General features: G+C 37.2%; 2 protein-coding genes across 3 annotated transcripts in view; one reads left to right on the plus strand and one right to left on the minus strand.

The window, feature by feature from the left end:
• Position 1: 1 nt before the first annotated feature.
• On the minus strand, positions 2–12,513 carry vps4b (vacuolar protein sorting 4 homolog B). 2 transcript variants are annotated; one of them, XM_023964780.1, is made up of 13 exons: positions 12,365–12,513; positions 10,596–10,707; positions 10,298–10,398; positions 7,708–7,819; positions 7,329–7,479; positions 7,115–7,173; positions 6,912–7,031; positions 6,634–6,790; positions 6,065–6,213; positions 4,742–4,823; positions 4,449–4,668; positions 4,209–4,349; positions 2–1,399 (listed from the first exon to the last, which is right to left on the minus strand). In XM_023964780.1, exons 1-13 carry the CDS (start codon positions 12,383–12,385, stop codon positions 1,298–1,300), a joined length of 1,527 nt encoding a protein of 508 aa, XP_023820548.1. In that variant the 5' UTR covers positions 12,386–12,513; the 3' UTR covers positions 2–1,297. The 2 variants fall into 2 exon arrangements, with proteins under 2 accessions (XP_023820548.1, XP_004079312.1); XM_004079264.4 differs by lacking the exons at positions 10,298–10,398; positions 10,596–10,707; positions 12,365–12,513 and adding an exon at positions 9,309–9,517.
• Positions 12,514–13,197: 684 nt separating this feature from the next.
• lama3 (laminin subunit alpha 3) overlaps positions 13,198–22,785 on the plus strand; it is a 59,059-nt gene continuing 49,471 nt past the window's right edge. The window contains exons 1-2 of the mRNA XM_023964954.1: positions 13,198–13,711; positions 14,121–14,273. Coding sequence (XP_023820722.1) covers positions 13,448–13,711; positions 14,121–14,273 — 417 coding nt within the window. The 5' untranslated portion in view covers positions 13,198–13,447. The remainder of the gene's footprint in view (positions 13,712–14,120; positions 14,274–22,785) is intronic.

Consider the following 22,785-nt stretch of genomic DNA (forward strand, 5'->3'; position numbering starts at 1 on the left):
CTTGTGATATAGCGTTAACTTTTATTTACATAGAGGAAGTGAAAAACAGAAAACTAAATGCATAAGTTGCCTCTTCTTAAAGCAAAAGGTTTAAGAGTTGGCTACATACATGTGTAGACATACAATAAAATGAAACATTGCCCTTAAAAATTTTGCAGGAGACATGTTTATACAGCCAAAGACCAGAAGTACAGCTAAATACAGTCTAGAGTTAACAAGAAATGTACAAGTACAGTACATTCCTTAGTTGTAGTGACAAAGCACTTGATTTTTTGATTAATTTAAAAATAAACCAAAACCACACAGCTTTTCTAGAAGGCACATGGTGCACAAAGTCATATTTGTCTACTTAAATTATTAAAGTTGCATGCTGTTGTTAATGTCTTGCAGCCTGAACCATTTAGATTCAAACCATGACAATACTATTTTAACCAAATTCACAATTTAACTATATTTAAATGGAAGGCTTAGATGTTTTTTGTTTTTTTTGCCGTTTAATCATGTAAACAGCAAAGCCTTTAGACATGAGAAAAAAAAGGTAGGTTGTGGAAAACAAAAATAAAGCCAAAACAATATAAGTATTTATGTCCCTGTGAAATGGGAACATAACGCTGGTCGGCGACCACCAATAACCCCGTTATAAGGGCTGTGTTTTTATGGAGAAAAAGTAAACACATCAACTTTCATTGGTTTGGAAGGTGGATAAAGATTTCAAAGTCTGTACAAACACTCATCCTGAGTATGTCTGAAGGTTCTGTCCAAGTTGGAGACAAATTTACTGAAGTCACGTTATTTCTCACACATTTCTCAAATGTATAGGCATTTCTTCCTTTGAGTATATTCTATAAATTGCTTGTTTTATCCTCATAAAAATAGATAATATGCTGAGATGGTTATTGACCTGGTGGGAAGTACAGACAAGTTGAAGAATAAAGACAACCTTCTTGCATTACTTGTGTATATCAATACATCTCTAAGATGATTTGTTGCTAAATCAAATAAATAACTAACATTTAGCGCTCAAGGTGGACAGAGGTTTCTGATGTGATGCTAAACCTTTAACCAAATCATAAATATGCAATGTTGTCCTTTTCTTTGGACAGTAGGGACTACACAATAAAACTATGACTCCCATCCTTGGTGTGGTTATCAAATAGCCAAAACCAGGAACAAATTTTGTCTATTTGGATAATCTATGAGGCTGAGAAAATGGCTAAAATGAGACAGAGTAAAGGAGGACAAGCACAGTAAAGAGACAAAACGATTTCTTTGCTTTGGTTTGGCTTCGTTAGTCAGTCTAGCCCTCTTGTCCAAAGTCTTCTGTGAATTTTTTCAGTTTCTCCAGATCTTGTTCGTTGACTGTTGGCTTTGTGTTGGCCAGAGACCTCAACATATCAGCCTAAAAAAATAAAAAAAATAAAAGACAATATGTCACACATGGCTGTGGTTTACAGTTATCTGCACTTTATCTGAATGGAATCCAAGTCGGTCCATTAAATTGGTAAGAGTCTTATCTAAGATCTGAAGTGGTTTGAATTTCAAAATAAAGAGCAAAAGCACGACCAACACAAATATTTGATGATGACTTTGAATGGTAATGTGCACAAGCAAAAACCTCACTACCCATAGCATCTTAATGATGCTATTAACAAGAAACTCTCACTTCAGCAGCAAGTTGGCGAGGTTAAAGGGAATTTTAGTTTGTCGAGTATATATATATATATATTTTTGGAATTAATATGATATTTAAAAGTTTCCAGCTTGGTTAAAGATGTCATATTTCCCTTGTTGCGGGATTTATGAGGTTCCGTTTGTGCCAAAAATATGTTTTTGTGTCCACTGTCTATGTCTTTGGTCCATTGTCTACTGAACGAGTTCATTTAACATTGGTTCATGCGTTATGTTTAAAACTTTGCATTTGTCGTTACCCCCTGTCGTCTCACTATGTCGTCAGGAAAGTCCTTAGCAACCGTTGCTAGTGTCGTTAGCTACGACGTTTCCACATGTCGTGTCGTTAGATCTTGTCATATTTCAAATTTTGCCAAAGTTGTGAGAAAAGTCCTTTGTACGGCCGGTAAATTGTTTCCTGTACAACCGCGGAACGGGAAAAAAAAAGTTTATTAAAGCCGGCGCTAGCGTTAACCATGACAAACACTTTTTAAAAATAAACTTAATTGATATTCATGTGAATGCGCATTACCAGAAAGAGGGGGGCGCATGCGTACAACGGTTTCACGTTCCCGAAGCATCTCTTGCCATTTGTTTCAAGTTATTTAGAGTGTGGCTTCAGTTAAATCTGGAGATGAAACTATTATTTAAGTCTTTTAAAAAATAACTGATCTCTATCAAAAATGGTGTCACAAATCGGGTGTATAAACGAGGAGCAGACGGGCCAAAAACTTTGATTGGATTTTGATCTTTTCTTTTTAATCTGTTATGTATTTATTTGACCATGAGGTGGCGCTCTTGGGACCAGTATAATGCTCTTTTGGGCGCCTCTGCTCCTCGTTTATCCATCAGATTTGTTTGATAAAGATCTGCTATTTTTCAAAAGACTTTTAAATAATAGTTTCATCACCAGGTTTAACTGAAGCCATAATCTAAATACCTTAAAACTATTGGCAAGTTGCTTCGGGAACGTGACACCGTTGTATGCATGCCCCCAACACCCCTTCTGGCAGTGCGCATTTACAGGAATATTATTAAAGGATTTTTTTTTCCTAAACGTGTTTCGTTCCGCGGTAGTACAGGAAACAATTTACCGGCCGTACAAAGGACTTTTCTGACAACTTTGGCAAAATTTGAAATACGACAAGATCTAAGGACACGACATGGGGAAACGTCGTAGCTAACGACACTAGCAACGGTTGCTAAGGACTTTTCTGACACCGTAAATGAGATGACATGGGGAAACGACAATAATAAAGACAAATGCAAAGTTTTAAGTATAAAACAAGCATATGCATCAAAAAACAAATACAAAGCAATAAGTAAAGGAGCATTGGCATGCAGATATGAGGTTCCATTTGTGCCAAAAATATAAAAATATGCAGAAGATATTGCTTTGTAGTACATCAACATGAACCAATTTTTAATGAACTTGTTTAATAGACATAGACAATGGACCCAAAACATAGACAATGGACGCAAAAACATATTTTTGGCACAAATGAAACCTCATAGGGATTTACATTCTGATAAGATTTTTGGCAGTGACACTATGAAATGATATTTTTTTCCATGTAGGAAAAACTGATAAAATTGGTGCTTCAAATATGTTGTTATGGCCTTTTTCTGATGATGGAGGACATATTAGGGCGAGCCACAAGCTCCCTGCTCCCCTCTGCAACGCTGAGGGGAGCAGGGACGCGGGCTTACTCTGCGGCAACGGTCCCGTCCACAACTCAGAAGCGAATTTCTTATGAACTATTGCCGCTTTGCAGAAACTACGTCTGTTTGAGCTAAAAGGCTATAATCATAATTAAAAACCACTGGGAACGTTTTGAAAATAGATCAAAAGATGATTGGAGTGGGACTTTAATGCCAGCTTTGTAATGTGTCATCCTCAAGTATTTTTTTCCGATGAAAACTTATAATTTACTATCACTGTTTTGTTCTTTTCTGTATTTTGTAGATAATTGCGAGTTCTCTATAATCTTTGGTTGAGGCTTTAAATGAGTCCTTTGGGTTTTTGCCTCTCACTGCACTGCATTTCCTTTACTTTTTCCAAATGTTCTTTAGTTTGGGTTTTATTTTTGCTGAATTTAAATATATTAGTATAGATATTTTAGGGCAGTAAAAACCCTCAATCCACATTTTATAAACTATTAGAAACATCTTCACTTTTCTCTCTGACTTGACCCTTCATAGAAAAATAAGTTCAGTAATATAGAATGAAAACAAAAATATTCTCGCGATCAAAGATTTATGCATATTTGGAAAGCTGAGCGTTCTTTACAAGAGACAACACAGAGGAGATTGATGCAGAACATAATGTGCTGCTTTTGCTTGTGTTTAGAAGAAAAAGGCATGCAAAACAGCTGTAAAAATGTATGAAATTGCAAGGCTGCAAAACTGAAACTATGTTATAGCAAGGGACCAATATTTTGTAAAACAAAACAAAAAGAAAAAACAATCATCTAAAAATCTGTATCTATACACTGTCATATAGAATAACATCAAGTTTATTGTTGTTTTCTTATTCTTACCATGCACACAACAGGTTCCAATAACTTCTCCCCAGGAACCTCCATCCAGGTCATTTCAATAGCATTTGGATCACCAGGTGAACAAGGCGTCAGTAAGTCGTCAACAACAACATTGGGGTCATCTCTTGATGGCCCCCGCACCTGTTTTGTAAAGATAACAGAAAAAGATCCTGACGTTAAAAAGATTTGATTGATTGTTACGCTGCAAAACCAAACAGAATGGGTTTCTGAACCACATACCCGTTTGAAGTGGGTTGCTGACTGGACCTTTCGCACAGGCTGCATCAGAGCATCTCTGACGATGACGCTGATGTCTGCTCCCGAGTATCCATTTGTCTTCTTGCCCAGGGTGGCAAAGTCAGATTCTGTAAGGGTGGTGGGGGTGGAGCCCAGATGGAGCTTAAACATAAAGGCGCGGGCGTGCTCTTCAGGCAGAGGGATGTAGATCCTCTTCTCAAATCTGAAATAGTTTGACTACACTGAGAACGGAGCAATGCCTGCTGGGAAACAACTTTCAAATTTCTTGATATTACCTTCTTCTGATGGCTGAGTCTAGAGTCCAAGGGATGTTTGTTGCCCCAAGAACCAGCACTCCCTCATTGTCATTCCCCACACCTGTAAAACATCAAAACAAAGGTGCCAGTAAGCACTACCATCCATGGAGGTAAGAACATTCTTATCAGATGATGTCATTTTGTTGCCTTCATTCTCAAACACCCACAGCTTTGAAAAGTCTGAAGTCACAAGACTTTTATAACTGAGAAGGGACTCTGAAGTCTGCTGGGCTGCACCATCAAGACAATACTTCATCCAATAGATGAATGTATTTATAGGAGTTATTTATTTATAGCATAACCGAAATGAAACATGTCTATCCACTGCCAGATTCCTGATGAAAAGAACGACACAAAGCTGAACGTTAAGGCAAATACCAGCTGCTAGGGGTTTGGGGAAAAGTCTTGGTAAGGAGGAAATGCATTCAAATAATCTGAAACTTCGATAGTGTTACGACTCTTTATTTCCTTTCTAAAAGGACTTTGAGCTCAGTTATTCAGTCAAAGTATTATTATTTCATTATTAGGAAGGAAGACTTTTAATTAAATTAGATAACGTGGTTCCATAAATGTTAAATCCCAAACAAATGTAAGTAAAAGTACTGTTTAGTAGGGGTGTAATGATTCACTTTCCCCATTATTTGGTTCAAACCTCATTATTTAGGTCACGATTTTGTTTTTGGGTTCGTTATACGGTTTGTGTATTACAAAACAACAAAAAACTAAAAAAGTACAAAATTCTTCTTTTTTTTGGCTAATAAGCAAATATTGAATAAAAACCTTTCAGCCGCTTTATACTAAGCCTAGTGTAATGTAATAAAACAAGAAATAATAATTCCTTAAATTTTGCAAAATAAATGCTTGAAACTTTCAACATGCTGGTATAGAGTGTTGATCAAACAATTCACAATTTGATTTAATGATGTACAGTGTGATTTGAAACTGAGCCTTGTGGGATACCTGGCGTTTGGTAAAGGATATAAAGGACACCAAGTATTTATTTTTAACATTAATGAACAAACCTGGGACAGTACAAAAGAGCTTTAAAGTTTCATTTACTTTTAATCAAATAATTCAATTTTTCTTATTTCTGACTATTAAACAAAAATTTGCTTTTTTTTTTTAAAACTAAAAAGTTAAATTTTTTAGCCTGTCAGTACTTTAGTGTGATATTTATTTCTTAAAGTTTTTGATTTCATATTACAAGCCAAACATTTTTGTTTCACTTTTCAGTCTTATTGAAGCCTTAATATGTTAACATTGAAACACGTTTGGAGAGAACTAGTTTAGTTGAGAACTTACCCTGCATCTGAACCAGGAACTCTGTTTTAATACGACGAGCAGCTTCGCTCTCATTCTCACTTCTGGAACCACACAGGGAATCTATCTCATCTATGAAGATAATTGAAGGCTTATGCTCTCTTGCAAGGCTGAAAAGATTCTTCACCAACCTGGGAATTTTTAGCAGATTTATAGACAGTTAGAACACAATAACTTTTATATAATTACATGACATTATTCCACCTAAATAACAGGACATTACAGATTGATTCTGCTTGATCAGAGGAGTAAATGAGAGTAAGCAAAAAATGAACCTATCTCAATTTAAACAAGAGATGTAGGTTTAATATTCCACTAGAAAAATAGAGATTGATGTTTTGAACTATGAACATCACCAACTACCTAAATAAATTGAATGCTAACATAAGTGAGATTAATGCAGAGTTCAGATTTTACCCCTAATGAGAATTTTTAGGATCTACTGAAATAAAACTACACAAAAATAGGAAAAAAGATCATTAATATGAGAACACATATCAATAGACTTTATAAAACCCCAAAAAAGTACAGTTTTATTAACCATAACTCACTTTTCACTCTCCCCGAGCCATTTGGAAACGAGATCAGACGATGAAATCGAGAAAAAGGTCGAGTTGTTTGCCTCTGTTGCGACAGCTTTAGCCAGGTAGGACTTTCCTGTACCTGGAGGCCCAAACAGCAAGATCCCCCTCCATGGAGTTCTCTTACCTGTCATCAAATCAAAGATGTCACTTATTTTGACAAAAAAAAAAAATGTGCACAACATAACCATGTGGTTCTCTCATCCAAAAGCAGAGCAGCAGACTCCATCTCAATAAGAATAAACTACCTGTGAAAAGGTGGGGGAATTTAATTGGAAGTATAACAGCTTCTTTCAGTGCCTCCTTGGCTCCCTCTAAACCAGCAACATCGTTCCATTTTATGTTTGGCTTCTCCATGACGATTGCACCTACAGATAAATTTCGTAAAGCGTGACAGGGAGTCATACAACATATTTCATGCAGCAATTTAAAAAGAATTTAAAAGACTAACCTGAGAGCTGGTTTTGAAACTTCTTTTTCTCTGGATCATCTCCTTCATCACTTTCATTCCTAAAAACCAAACAGTAAGAATTTTTGAAAAATCACTTCTTCAGTATGTTTGAGCTTCAGAGAGATTTGGCTACATTTGCATATTTATCCACGCTCTTCTAACCATATGTGAATGACACCTTATTCACAGAGCTCTGCCCCACCCAGAAACACACCCTTTGTCGTCAGATTGAGATTCTTTGACAGGCTTGGCGGGAGGAGCTTTCTCCTTCTTCTTTAGATACTCCTTCAACTTCTCTGCCCTGTCCAAGTATTCTGCACACTTCGCCCGAATGCTTTGTTTGGCTTTGTCTCCCTGGGCTTCATCTGTCAAAAATGGGTGCAGAGAACATAAAAATGAATTCAACTTACATTTTGTGTTTGTGACAGACATAAATGTTGCCTTAAATAAATAAAAGTACTGTTTTTAGATTTCCTGTGGCAAAAAACTGATGCAAACATAAAAAGTCTATTATGAACTTGCGATGTTAAAAAAAACAGCTGAGACTACTTGCAACAATAGACAGTGAGTGTAAATCTTTTGTCATGACTTACATTTAACAACATGAAGGAAATACTGAACCGCTGCTTGGTAAAGTCGGAGAGCCTCGTCATAGTTTTGATTTTTGTCTTCCTGTGCAGCCTTGCTGGCTAGATCAATGGCTTTCTGGAATTACAAAAACAGTGTTAGCAGCACTAAGTCTTATAGACGCTAAAAAGCGAAATATTAAATCATTTAGCAATAAGATGCATAGCAATTCAGGGCTACTGAAATCACAATAGGTACAGTTTGTCATTTAAAATAAAATGAAGACGTAAAAAAATGACACAAATAAGGCTTTTTAAATCAGCAAAGACATCTTCCAAAATTTGTGGCTGCAACAAAAAATGCTGTTTCTTTGTTAGTTTCTGGCAAAAGGTGCTGATAACTGACCTCAGTGACCAAAGGTGGTAAAAGAGCGGTAACGTCATTTAAAAGTTTAAAAACATTTAGGAATAGTTTGAAGGGGATTGTAAAGTGCAACCAGTGAAGAGAAGATTTCCTTACATTTGCAAGTGTCAGATAAGCTAAAAAGTAAACTTTAGTTCTACATCACTTTTTGTAGAAGAATATCACATATTAAAAAAAACTCTGAATAATAATAGTCTTGACCTTGAAAAGTTAAATCACGCAACATCTAAAAAAACTAATAATATAAAATTAAAAGAATTAAAAGGGTTAAAAAACATGCAGAAGTAATTTGTAAAAGACGACATTGTGATGAGACGGATGATTGTCTCACACAATAATACAATGGACTGCAGTAATTCAACCATGTCATAACAAACGCACAGATCACCGTTTCAAAGTGCTGCTGTGACAAAAGTTATTTACTTCGACCAGCTGCCTCAGGTGGAAAAATTGACATTTACACTGATCTGGCTGCCAAACCTTTTAAAAAATTACTTCAATTTTTCAATATTTTGTTTGTTTACAAAATTAGATCAAGATCTGTGTTTTTGTTTCCATAAGCATATTGACATATTTCTATTCTAGCATAAATTAACATGTCTTAAAAGTATCCAGTCAGTCAGTGACATCACACTACGACCATAAACCTCACTTCGAAACACTTTGTTTCACTTCCTTTTAGGGAAACCAACAGCAACATCGAATTTGGTTGACATTTTCAATAAAAAAATTTTGACAACTCCAATGTATGTAGAGTGATGACGAGATAAGCCAACAAGCTAGCCGGGTTTAATCTTATTAGGTAACTTGATAGTGACAAACCCGCTTTAAGATATACAAAGAATCAATACTACTATTAAACAAAAAAATCGACTTATAATATTTATAGTCGTCACTGTGACCAGGGTATTCTTTTTGTCTTTTATTTTTTTATACATCACATGGTTAGCAGGTTAACTCTCGATGTGCCCCTCCTTAGCTAACTTAGCTAGCTATGCTAATTAGCAATTTGTCTGAAAGCGTACTGCCCACTATCATGTAGAAAGTTTACACACTTATGCCTCACACAAATACAGATATTACTAATCGAGTAATTTCGACGAACACAGTATTTATACTCTTCTTTTTACAAGACTTCAAAAACTTTTTAGGCCCGTCAAGCGTTTTAGCCAGCTCAAACTAAAGGTTGGGGTTCTCTACTTACCTGTAAATTATTGTTAGCCATAACAGGGCAAGTCACTTGACCCAAAACCGTAACAAATGTAACCCCGCCGTGAATAAACTACTTATAAACACCACTATTTAGAAATTGGCTCCGAAATACAACGGTCAATCGCCGTCGTTAGCGAACTTGTTTTCTTTCTTTAGGTCGCTGTTCTAGGAAGCAACTTCCGCATTGAAAAGTCGACACTTACGTGAGGGGAATGTTGTGACGTAACGACGTCGCTCGCTCGAGCTCAAAACAACAAACTGGCTTGATTTCAAAATAAAACGCTTGTTTCACATAATTTTGGTTTTTCTTCTCAAAAGTAATTTCTAAAACATTTTAACTACACGGACTGTTTTAAAAAACAAGATTATAACTTCACGATCATTTTATTTTGGATTTCAATTAAAAATAAATACGTTTTAAATTAGCATGCTTGGTAACGTCAATTTAATTATTTTATAGGCCATAAAAGTGTGTTGGGCCCTAATTTTTTTTCCATTTGCCTTTAAATGTTAGAAAAAAAATAAATGTAGATGCTAAAATATTTATGTTGCTACTACTTATCACAGGTAAAAACGTTCAAAGTTTTAGAGCAAGTATTCTATCCATCTTCAGAACCAGCTGTACCCCTTTTGGGGTCATGGGGTTGCTGGAGCCTTTCCCACATAACCGTTGGACAAAGGCGAGGTACAACCTGGACTAGTGTGTTACAGGGCCACACACTCACACACACACACAATCTCACCTAAGGGGGCAAGTTAGAGACACTAATTAACATTCAAGGCATGTGTTTGGACTGTGGGGGGAAGACAGAGTGCCCAGAGAAAACCCATGAACACACGTGGAGAACATGCAAACCCCACACAGAAAGAACCAAACTGGAATTTGAACCAGGAGCCTTTTCACTGAGGCGAAAGCGCTAAATCACCATACATAACATGTTGAGAGTATGATCTCAATGACCAAATGTAATTTGTAGTGACCTCTTTATTTGCCATGTACTCTTGTAGTTCCTCCACTCTGTCCAAATACAGTTTACATTTATCTCTAATCTTCTGATTTCCATCTTTCCCTTGAGGTTCACCTAAAACAGACAAACAGCAGGTCACTCATGGTAGGTCAAATGTTTGAGGTCAACATTCAATACAGGTTTCTAAATAAACTCTTGCACATACAGGCAGGTCTCAGAGAAAGAATTAACAAATTATTATAAACTCCATAAGAAAATGATAGTGTGACATTATTGTGAGCTTCATTCCATCTCCCACCACAGAGACGCACGTTTCAATATATGGAGAAAATACTTGACGGCATGCTGGTAGGATCGAATGGCTTCCTCATAATTTCCAGCCTGATCCTCTTCTGAAGCTTTCTGAGCAACAGCAATGGCCTTCTAAAATGAAAAAAAAAGAAGAAATATATTGACTAAAATTTGTCAAAACTCTACTATTTAAGCATCTTATTACACAACTTTATTAAAGGATTTCAAAATATAAGTCACTAAAGTGTTAAGCTACTTTATTACCACCATTTTTGTCTGTCACTAATATTTTTTGGCATAATTACTTTCTCAAATAACAGGATTGGTGTCTAACATCTGTTTGGTGGCAACATATTTGGAATCAGTTACAATTTTGACTACCGGTAAATTTAGGTGATGTGACTTTATGAGGACAAACTTTCAATCAATTCTAAATTATTTAATTCTAGTAAATGTATCTTTAATATATATATATATATATATATATAACATATAGATATATAGATATAGAGATATATAGGCATATATTATATATCTCTTACAATACGCCATAATTCTGTGCAATATTTGCATTTCTATCTTAGTGAGTTTCAACTTGTAAGATGCACAGGATTTGATTTCCAGTAACTTCACATTTTAACCTACAATGTAATAACAGACACAGGCCCCTATAAAAAATCAGAGCAGAGAACAAAAGACAACAGTTGTACATTCGATTATAATCAGCATGTTGCTGTCAACTTTCTCTTCTTGGACTATGAATGTCTGGTAAAGTTTGAGGTTCAGTGTAGAGCTCTCCAAAGAAGTGGAAACAAAAGTCATGATTTTTTACAGTAATCTACCCAAAACAGAACAAAAAAATAAAGTAAAATTTGTAAAGTGTCAATTTTCCAAAAATCAGGCACCAATTTACAAATTGGTGCCTGATTTTACTTTGGAAAATTGTAATAACATTTTCTGATGACAATTAACATGCACTCTATTTTTGACATTTAACCTGTGATATGTACAGGTTTTTGTTTTTTTTAATTAGATAGTGTTTTCTAATCAGAAGACACAACCCAGAATGTGATAATTATGTAAACAATAAGTAAAATAGTAAACATAAAAGGGTGGGATTTTATAACTTTGCATCCTCCCACTTTTGTCCAAGCAATTAATTAAACTATTTTGACAAACTTTATTTTTAATGTATTCAGTGTGTCGTGTATTTTTTGTGCAGGTGCAAATATGTGTATTTATGATTAAGAGCAATGTTACTGACATTATTTACATGCACATGTTTGTACAGTGTCTTTTTTAATTTTTGGATTTTCCAATCAAGTCACAATTATTTATCCAGAGCTTAACATAACAATGTACTGATATGTTCATAGATCATCAGTATATCAGGATATACCTCTTGTGTTTGTCATCCTTTGTACGTTTTGTTTTGATAGCTTGAAATAAACCAATTCCAATTCCAGTCTCCAAATACAAAATATGTTATCATTAATAAGGGTCCAGTTTTCTACTTAAGCAGTTACTTGATTTGTGAGTCAAATGCAATCAGTGCAGTGACTGAAGCAAACCTTTATTTCCTGCTTATAACCTCCTAATTATCAGAAATCAGTTGTATTCATAAACAGCTTAGTGGTACACAAAACACCTGATTATACTTCCGCTTACAAGATAACCTAATAACCACATTTACATGAAAATGCTAAAAGAATCACAAAGGCACACCAAACAGTAAAGTCTTGCTCAGGATCCAGACTCTGATCAAGCAGCTCCCAGTAAATCAGCCTACCTGCAGATTAGTTGGCTCCATTCAGAGTCCTATCTGTAAGAAAAGCACACCTGACACAACCCCTGAACCTCGCAATTCTTGTTACATTTTCTGCGTTGAATGGTCACAGTACAGGTTTAGTTCCTGTTTCCTTATCTCTGTGTAGCACTGCCTAGAAACCAGCCAGTCCACTGACAGGGCTGGGATTCTGAAACCCTCCTGCCATTGAGTCATCGGCCAGTTACACAACAACTAACTATTGCAGTGCTTGTTGTAAACACCAGCTGTGATGAGTGTTTCCTGTGTTTTTTTAAGGTTAATTTAATATAGAGAATTTATTTAAAAATATTACATGTATATACAACTTTTCTACAAAGGAAGTAAACCGTAGAAAATAAAGAGTATTTATGTGTAGTCCACACTACAAAGTTGTCCACTAGAGGGCGCCACAAGCTAATTGTGAAAATTCAGTAGGTACTTCAGTAAAATACATTTTTTTAGAAAAACATAAACTTTGAGTCAAGTTAAAGCCTTCAGCTCAATGTATATCTAAATAATATATACATTTAATCTTTAAAAAAATGTCTTTGCTTTTTTTTTTTAAATCAAACCTGATTCCACATTTAAAATCATTTTATCAGATGATGTTGCTTTGGAAATTGATGTAAATTTGCCTCTATAGTCTACAAAAAAGTACATCTAACCGTCTGTTATGTTATCATAATCTACAAAGATTATAAGAAAAAAAGTTTTGGGTGGGATGAACGGTCAAACACAGGGTAAAGTGTGGTGGCAGACCTTTAGCCCCACTCAGTCACGGCGCATTAGAGCCACGCTCAGACCTTCAGCAGTCTGACACCTGAGAGCTCCGGGGCACGGCGCGGGCGCGCAGGACAGTTTGGAGCGCACCAACCCAGCGCGGGTAGTTTGGTGGATATGCGGCGCACAGAAGAAGCAGAAGCAGAAGATTCTCTGAAGTTTGACCTGAGATCAGCGGAGCCAACACGTGCGTAAAACTCTTTGCGCCTTTCTGCGTTTTCCATGGAGAGCCGCACATGACAGGAGCAGCTCCCGCTCAGCAGCATCTACAGGGATCTGTGAAACATGGCGAGGGGAACCGTGGGAGCTCACTTGCTCGCGGTGTTCTTAACTTCTTGGGCGACAGTTTTAAGGGACGCAGGTGGGCAAGAACCTTTTAACGACCTGACCGGGTTCAGCCTGAACCCGCCTTACTTCAACCTCGCCGAGGGCATCAAGATTTCTGCCTCAGCAACCTGCGGCCAAGATGAGGCTGGCGCTCCGAGGCAGGATTTATACTGTAAGCTCGTCGGAGGACCAAATTATGGACTTTCTAATCAACATATTCAGGTGAGAAATGAAGGTCATTGCAATTTGGCTGTTACGTGCATTCATTAGTTAGTAAACAGGTGATTACCAACAGAAATCCAATGGATTCTTTTATTTTTTGTGGAAATAAAAGTACATTCGTTGAGAAAAACAAAGAAATTGTCTACAACATATGTGACTGCCAGGATATGTTTATTCTTTTGGAGTGGATTTCCACATTTTCCAAAGGAAATGTCCATCACCAGTGACCCCACTTCCTTAGGAGTCCTCATTAAGATGTTCTGGATGACTGCAACAAGTGAAAAAGCTTTCTCACACATAGATTCTTAACTAAAGATGTTGATTACCCCCCCTTCTATTATTAAAGAGTTTCCAATGCATGGAGGTGTGTTCTTTCTTTAATTTTTTTTAATGATTTGACCCCATTTAGGGTCAGTTCTGTGACCACTGCAACTCGGCTGATCCAAGCAAAGCTCACCCAGCGACCAATGCCATAGATGGGACAGAGCGGTGGTGGCAGAGCCCTCCTCTCTCCAGAGGATCGGGCTACAATGAGGTGAATGTTACCCTGGACCTTGGACAGGTAAGATGCTTTACTCTGTAAAGAACAGATGTTTTCCAGTTGTTACCTGCCTTGAGTGTAATGACAGCTTGTGACAGAAAAAAAAGGAAGACCTTTAAGTAGACAGAAAGACCTCCTTTGGCCTTTGCGGTGCTGCCATGGGGAAATGACTTATTTGTGCAAGGTGGAAAAGAATGTGCACTGGTGTTTTTTCTCTCTAATTGCTGTGTTTTCCTGTTTTATGGCAATGCCAGAGAGAAACCTCCCTGTTTTTTTTTAATCATGAATGTCCAAGAGGTGCTAGATGATTGTGTTTTCAGTGTGAACTTCATCACCTCAGCAAGCAGTAATCATGTGCTGCTCCTGGATTTTTTCCAGAACTTAGATTCATGCCTCTTTGGCCCAAGAGTATGCTTCCATCATGACCCGTGTCTTTCGCGGGAGATTGGCCGACGGCCCATAAAACTGCACATCACGTTCAGCCATCCATTGCAGGGGAAGAAAGAGGAATGCTGTGTCTGGATTTGGGATCAGAGGGATATGAAATCAGATTCAAGATGTGCAGGTGGAAGTGCACCTGCACATCTGAAGGAGGGCCAGGCTGAATGTGGCTGTCTGGCACGTGTTGCATCTTTGGCACTGCGTCACGGTGTGGCTCTGGGCTTTTCTGTCTCTGTTTTTAGACCGACTGAGCAGAGCAAAGACCCCGTGAGGCTAAATATATAGTTCACAAGCAGATGAACACACGCAGGGCCTTCGGACAAATCTGACATTAACATGAGGTAATGCTCAGTTTATGTGGAAGCAGCATTATTGTACTATGGTATGCCAAAAAGAGTGAGATGTGCAACCAACCGCACAACACCCTGATACACACCTGTCACTCAAATTTCTATTTTCACGACACCTGTTACAGCATAATGCACACTTTTTTATTTTAAGACAATCCTGGGTTATTGCTTGACCTCCCATTTCTCCTGTAGAGTAGAAAATGCAATGATTTATGAAGACAATTGTAATTTCCTAGATATTTAGCGATTCATTTACATGAAAAGTTAAAATCTAAATGCACATACTGTTCTGTATGCTTACTTTCTTTTAGCGTGTTAGTGAAACCTCTCTTCCATTTCCCATAGTTGAGCTCCTGTAAGTCTCCTGCAGCCTAGTAGCTGTCAAAAGTGTGACTTCTCCATGTGGAGCTTTGTAGATTCTTTTGAAATCCACAGGATAAATGATGTGTTTAATGAGATATGAGGGCTAGAATGAGCTGAATGGGTGGCTGTGGTTTCTTTTAAGGCCCATGCAGGTGGCTTAGCGACTGGTCTATGTACGGCTCTGTAGATAATGCAGCAGTTTATGTTTATGTTGAAATGCTGGGGTTCAAAAAGGAAGGGCCTTTTTTGTCTCTCTCTTTTTTTTTTTTTGCAGGGCTGTTTCCGCTCTCTCTGTTTCAAAGTAGATTGTTTGAAGCACACTCTGCAGAGTTCAAGCTCTGGCTAATCTGATCAAAAGTGAGCTCAGTAGTTTGTCAGACAGATTTGCATGCTAGCTTCAGTGATGGCATCATTGGTTTGTGATTTCCCTGAATCATCTTTGGTTGGATTTTTCCCAAAATGAACACTTCTAATTATCCAACATGTTTTTTTTTCAACCAGATTTTCAAATAAACAAAATTCTTACTAACATTTGAAAATTTTGAAAGAAAAATTAGCCTAATAAACAAAAAAATACATTAGATGATCTTTATAGATTACCAGAGTTTAACTGGTGTAAATTTTATATTGAAATAATCTGTATTGCAGTTAAGAGTCAAATTAAACATGAAGTGTTATATCTCCAATATTATAAGACTGTGAGTTATTACTTTGGCTTGCACAACCAACTGCACAGAACGGGAGACATCATTGTCTTTCCTTTACTTCAAGTTGCCTTTGTGCCTAACTTTAAGTCCAGAAATTTTTAAGCAACTTTTTAAAATAATTTCTTCCTTTTTCTTTATGTACTAAAAACCTGAGTGAACACAATAGTGATGTGAGCTGCGGTGCCATTTTTCAGTCTGGAAAAGTACCTAAAAACTTCAGTATCAGCTTTAACTGTTAACTTTTACAAAGACATAATGAGAAATTGTGCAAATGCAAATATAGATCAGTATATTTAGTGTTTCTTTTGTTGTTTTGTCCATTAAAACTTTGTTTTTTTTCTAAATTATTGTCCACCCAGCCACCCAGAACTTTTTTCAATTTAATCTGCTTTTTTTCCACGCTGTTAAGCATCATAGAACACACTGTTAGGCAGCATATGTTTAGGTGTTTAAAACGTTAATAAAACAGAATGGAGACAAAGCAATAAAAAAATCTTTAATTTAAAAATTAAAGTTTATTTACGTACGCCTCCATTTGTTTTAAAGGTTAAATGATGCATATCCATTAAAATGATTATAATAACCTACAAAAAATTAGGTTGATTCTAAAATCTGTGCAACTTCATTATTTAAAAAGGAAGAAAATTTCTTTGCTCAGTTGCCGAGAGATCAAGTTAAAAGAAGAAAAATAAAAACTAAACAGCACGTTCAGCCACTGTTAGAGATCAACATGGATCCTTGAAATATTTTTTCTTCAATAGTAATCATAGAAAATTAAAAAGTGAAATTTTTTATGAATTAAATACGATTTTAGAAATATTTGCCTCAAAATCTAACAAACAGGTTCAAGAAGGTGATTAGCTCCCTGTTTTTTGTGACTTTTGAACCGTCCTACCTGTAATCAGGAAATGGCTTTCTTGGTCCTCATTCGGATTCTGCTTGAAATAGAAAAACTGTTTCCTGTCACCGGTTGAAAAGTTTCTAGCCCAGAAAACTGGATTAGAATCTGATTACACGAGTCTGTGAGGTCACACAAAGTTTTGAAATGAAATCATTGTTAGAGGTCACAACTTTAAGGCCTTTCAACTCAGCACAGGTCATGCAAAAACACTTTAAAAGACACTTATTTTCCTTTTTACCAAGCTCTTTAAGTTGGGAGGTCAGTGAATGAGATATGAAGAAACTAATACCGGCTGTAAAGTCAGATTTAGTTGTGTTTGAGTCCGTGGGAGGACAAAGCAGATTGTTCAGCTTTATCCAAGCATACCAAGTGCAGTGATGAGTGACTCATTATAAAAACACAGAGTTACATCCTAGTGGCTGTTAATGGGTTCAGAAAACAATTCAAATCCTTAAGAAGAGGAGAATGCCCTGCAACAAACTGGCGAACTGTCCAGGGTGTCCCCTGCCTTTGCCCACAAGTGGCCGGGATAGGCTCCAGCAGCCCCGTGACCCCGAAAGGGATAAAACGACAGAAGATGAATGAAAGTAGTGGAGATTGAGGAATAGTTTTGTTTAATTATAAGTATTAAAGCAGATTTTGCCATTAAACAATACGTTTTAAATCAAAAAAGGATTTGGACCATTCAAGAGTTCAGTAGTTTCTTTTGTGAATAGTCAAATGTGAAGATACATGATAACCTTTCCTAGAACATTTGCTCCACGTAACACTTTAAAGGAACCAATTGGAAGGCCATTGTTCTGCTAAACATTTACACCCCGTATCAGACTGCCCGTCGCTCCTTTTTTCTAGGGAATGTATTTTAGGAGCTGTGACCACATGTGCTTATTTGCCTGAGTAAGCCTATAGTGGACCATGTGAGGCAAATATTGCAGGGATTATTGCTGTCGGTTCCCTGAGTTTAAACGACTACAGATTGGTTGGGAGAGACGTAACAAACTTTGAAGAGTATTGATTTGAATTTGCCTTATTGATTTATGTTACTGTGCCGGTATCTTGATGAAAAATGCATTGTTTCTAGGGGCTGTGCTGGTGGTGGATGCCAAATTTTAATTAAAATTCTGTTTTTAGTATTTTTAACATGTATTTGTGGCATTTTTCTGATTATGGAGGACGCATATTAAGAGAATTAAGCTCAAAATTACATGATAAAGTCCACCGGAAATGCTTTAAAAATAAATCAAAAGATAATCGTAGTGGGTCTTTAATACTTCACTGTGGAAAGAACACAAACTGTACATTTTGTTTTATTATTTTATAAATTTAAGTAGTAAAACAATCATTTATCTGTCCAGTAAGTTGGAGAATGTTAATAGTGTGAGTTCTGTGGTTGAGGTTTTATCCAGTGTCTTTCTCACAGTTCTGCATGCACCATCAGAAAAAGCTTGCAGGAACTCAATTTTGAAGACATTCCCCGGGAACCTAATCTTTTCTTTCAGGGGTCCACCCCCCACCGAAGTTGGTTTGAATGTTTTATTTGCAGCCGTCATCCCCTTTTGTGTTTGAATCCTTCAAGGCGGCATTGTGCGACGTCCTTTCTGCGCTCTCAGACACTTTACAAAGCTTTTGCCTCGCTTAAAGCCTCGTTGAAAGTGACCTGCCCCTCTCCTTTCACAGGATAAATGGATGGAAATGGGGAGGTGGTGTAATTTGGTTGAGCGTAAGTGTTTGAACACATAAGAGTCACGACTGAAAACGTTTCTTCTTCCCCTTTCCCTCAGCCCTCTTGCAGCCATCGTTGTGAGCAGACGTTAAAGCACATGCATGGATGAGCTTGTACAGATTCAGCGTGCGTGACTGTGCTGGCTCTTTGTTGCTCCTGCACTAAATGGTTTCAAAAATCTATTGGCTGTAATCCTAATTAAGGTGTCATGTGATTTGTATGTTGAAAAAACACAGAAGCAAAAAAAAAAAAGAATAGTTCAAATGGCCTCTTGCAGAGCTGAGATGCTTTTTTTCCCCTTGTAGAATCGTAATTAAAATGCACTTGGCTCAGTCCGACGCCACACAAAACTGTCTGTTAGACGCACTGCTGTGTGGACGGTGGAGGTGATGTAAGTGGCTGTGTTTAGCTGGACTGCCTGCGGTGCCGAGCCATCCTAACACATATTTACCGCTCCACTAACAGCCACCACGTGCTAGTTAGTATTAGCCGCTTGGCTCAGAGAGAGCATCACGTTTGACCGTTGGACTGCAGCTCCTCCTAAATCTGGAGCTGCGATGTGGAAAAGCTTGCAGGGGTTAATGTGGGATCTTGTCAAGGCCTTTACCATCAATTGGCACATGCCAGTGGCGGCTCACAGGTTTCCTGACGTAGCAATTGATGCAATGGGGAAATGCTAAAAGAGTTGCAGTTTTCCTACTCCTAACTAAAGGGCAAGCGTCAGGAACAATGGCACCAAATAAATGCTGTCAGCTGCGTCCATCGAACTAGATGCAATGAAATACTGCAACACTAAAGCAAGACACAGCTTGCTTTTTGTTAGGATCATAATATTGCAACTTTATGCATATTTTCAAGATGTAAAAAATAGAAAACATTATTGACTCGTGCTGTAGCCTGTTTGGGATTGTTGCAAAAGTGTTTGAAGGAGGAAAACATAGACAAGCAAGTTGTTAAGCAGCTGCACTTCAGGCTTTTACAATGTAAAGACTGCAAACGTGTAGAAACCTGTAAGTTATTTATGTTTTTGTTGGCTTCTTTTCTAACATTTTAGCCAACTGTTCTTTGTTACTGTGCAACTAATTCTGTCATGGAGACAGAAGAAAATACACCAGACAACCCCCCCCCCCATTCCACTTCTATTCCCTCCACCTGTTACAGAAAGACAAACAGTTGTACATTGCATTGTTAAAGTCTGGAGGGCAAAAGTGGCACCCCCTCTGTGAACAGCTGATCCACTCCAACAGACACCGATGGAACTGCATTTTCTAAGGGACAACAGATTAATTTGATTTTTTTCTATGCAAAGGTTCTGCTTCTTTGAGTTTTTCTTGCTTTTCTCTTAGTTGGAAAACAAGAAAGTTTTCAAATGTTTCAAATGTTTTTGAAAAGTTAATCTGGACTTAATTAAAAAAAAAGTTGAAAGAAACTTATTGAAAACTTTTTCTTCTTGGAACCATCATAGTAAGCGTCATCACAGAGAAGTAAATGAGTACATTTTTCCTTTTTTTGGGTAAAGTTGCTTAAAATAAGACATCTGAAAAGTGCAATAATGTACAGAAAATGTGATCTTCATCTGGTTAGTAGGCTAGATGTTCCCAATTCTGCAAAATAGTTCTGTGTTTTGTCTGAAAACAGCGTTTAAAGAAAATTATAAGCTACTTGAAAAAGGGTTTTAAACTAATCTAAAACTGCTCTGATCATTGTGGCATCAATCAGCACAAAGTGCTGAATCGTCACAAGTTTTGCTTAAAGACCCACTCCGAGGAAAATTGTGTTTTTTGTGTTTTTTTAAGCATTTTTTTGTGGCATTTTCGTGATGCTGAAGGACATATTCGTACTAAGAAAAATAATCTCAAAATTGCATTTCTCAGTATGTCTTTATTGAAATCTGTGTAAATCAAGAGCAGACAAAAAAATTATGTTTGAAAAAGCACTAATTTGTGGAGGGGCTACAAGTTAGCGGTAGAATATGTAAACAGAGAGCTCTCAGTCAAGGGTGATGGGAAAGGCAAGTGGGGTTGCACCACACCACTGGTCCCTCCCACAACTCAGAGGGGAATTTTTAATGGAATGCCGCTCTGCAGAAACTGTCACAGATTTTTTTATGGCTTAAAATGGCACAATTATAGTTAAGATACCTCTGGGAACGCTTTTACAATAGTTTAAAAGATGATCAAAGTGGGACTTTAAGTTCAAAAATCACCTCTCTAAATTTGTTTGCCAGTTTAAAAGATATTGTTTCTAAACCAAATCAAAAGATTTTTCTGTCTTCCTCGTGTGTTGTTTTATCGTAAAGTTGGTTGAAGTGAAAGCAGCTTCATAAGTCATACAAATATTTTGAAAATCTCAGTTGTATCTGTTGGACTAAACGCCTTTTCTCCACATAAAATTGAAGTATCAGCATAACATGATGACTTAGCAAGACAACACCTTGACTTTTTTTGTTTTGTCCTTTGCATATTTAATAAAAATGCATTTTTTGTTTGCTAAAGGTAGTATATGATCATATACATGGAAATTTAGAAGTTTACAGTAAAAGGCTCAAGAAAAGCATGTGGTACGCCCCTGTAACCCTTGTGCTATCCTAGGCACTTTAACATTGGGAGTTGGGTCATCTAGACCCACTAGACAGTGCGCTAAACCTTTTTTCTTCAATGATTTGTGATCTTCACTGGTGTCCATGGATTACATGAAATCTTTCCACCTTTATCCACCTTTGTCATGGTAGGGAGAACACGTCAATGTAAGGGTGGGGTCATCTAAGATAACACAAGGGTTAAAAGTCTCTTAGGTCATTATAAAAACACCAGTGCTTTTAAAAAAAAAAGATCATTATGACTATTGTCCTATCTAAGACCCTGAACGTTGTTCTTCAGCTGAAAAGGTTGGAACAAACTGGCGTCTGCAGTGTTCAGACTTGTGCTGCACCATCTGCAGACAAAGCAGGCGATTAAATGACTGAGCAGCTGAAATCCAATATCAAGCAAAACTGGGGCAGCTTTTCAAATTTAATTTCTTTTAAACTTTTATAGTTAGTTGTTTAAAATTCATACAAATTAATACACACTAAAATGTGCAATCAACTGAAATTTTAAACATCCAATTGTGTTTTAGACAATAATTCTGTTAAGACATTTTTTCTTGATCATTTTGAGTGTTTTGATGTATGCGATTGACGTTTTTTTGGTCCCAGATTCTAAAGTGTGAACACGTGTGAGGTGAGGGGTTCGGGATTTGTTGTGTTTTATACTCCAGGGTGTTCATTTGTCACGTTTGAGCAGCCACACATACTAACTGGGTATTAGGTTATCTGCCACGGGTCAGTAATCTGGACTTGATTCACACACAATACAAAGCTAGGTCATGGCATATTCAGGGTCAAAAGATTTAACAAAGACAATCTGTGTGCGTTTGCCAAAACTCATTTACAGACTGCTACAAGAAGAGTTAGAAAGGCACAAATGTTACTGTGTGACTGCCAAAATGGTGTTTGGTTTAGCTGCAAATTGTTGTCTCTCTTGTCTGATGTGTTAATTTGAGAGTAATAGGAGTTACTTTGCGTATAAATGAAGTGGGGATGAAACGCACGTTAAGGTGGTTGTTGTCCCTTGGGCCAAACCTGCTAAAGTGCTGCCCTGACCTTTTTGACACCCACCCAGAGTATCCCAGCTTTAACCTCCATGCGTCAAACTCCTGCCTCAACATTGGCGCTGCTGATGCGAAGAGGGGAGGAAGATGGTTCTGCTCCAGACTTGTCAGTGCATTTTAATGTCTTTTATACAAGCTGAGCCCTTTGCTCATGTGCATGGCACGCACTCTCCGTATTTCATGCTTCTTACAAACAGTAAAAAGGCTGCTGGGTATATTTCAAAAGTGTGTTTGGGTTGGCATGACACAGAAAGACAGCATAGCCATGCCAGAACAAACCTTCTTCTTCCAAGATTCTCAGTTCTTGCTCAAGCCTAGAATCACATCAGCACCATTACTTGTAGTGTCCACATTTTCTGTACTTATGTTAGAAGCACCATGTAAATGGGAGGAGGTG

The sequence above is a fragment of the Oryzias latipes genome, chromosome 17 (genome assembly GCF_002234675.1).
Source record: "Oryzias latipes chromosome 17, ASM223467v1".
Classification (NCBI taxonomy): domain Eukaryota; kingdom Metazoa; phylum Chordata; class Actinopteri; order Beloniformes; family Adrianichthyidae; genus Oryzias; species Oryzias latipes.

Excerpts from the sequence above, each read along its gene's own strand:
- vps4b (XM_023964780.1), bottom strand. The coding sequence starts at position 12,385 with ATGGAGCCAACTAATCTGCAG. Across the intron at positions 10,708-12,364 it reads TGGAGCCAACTAATCTGCAG|AAGGCCATTGCTGTTGCTCA; the intron begins GTAGGCTGATTT and ends TTTTCATTTTAG. Across the intron at positions 7,820-10,297 it reads AGTACATGGCAAATAAAGAG|AAAGCCATTGATCTAGCCAG; the intron begins GTCACTACAAAT and ends TTGTAATTCCAG.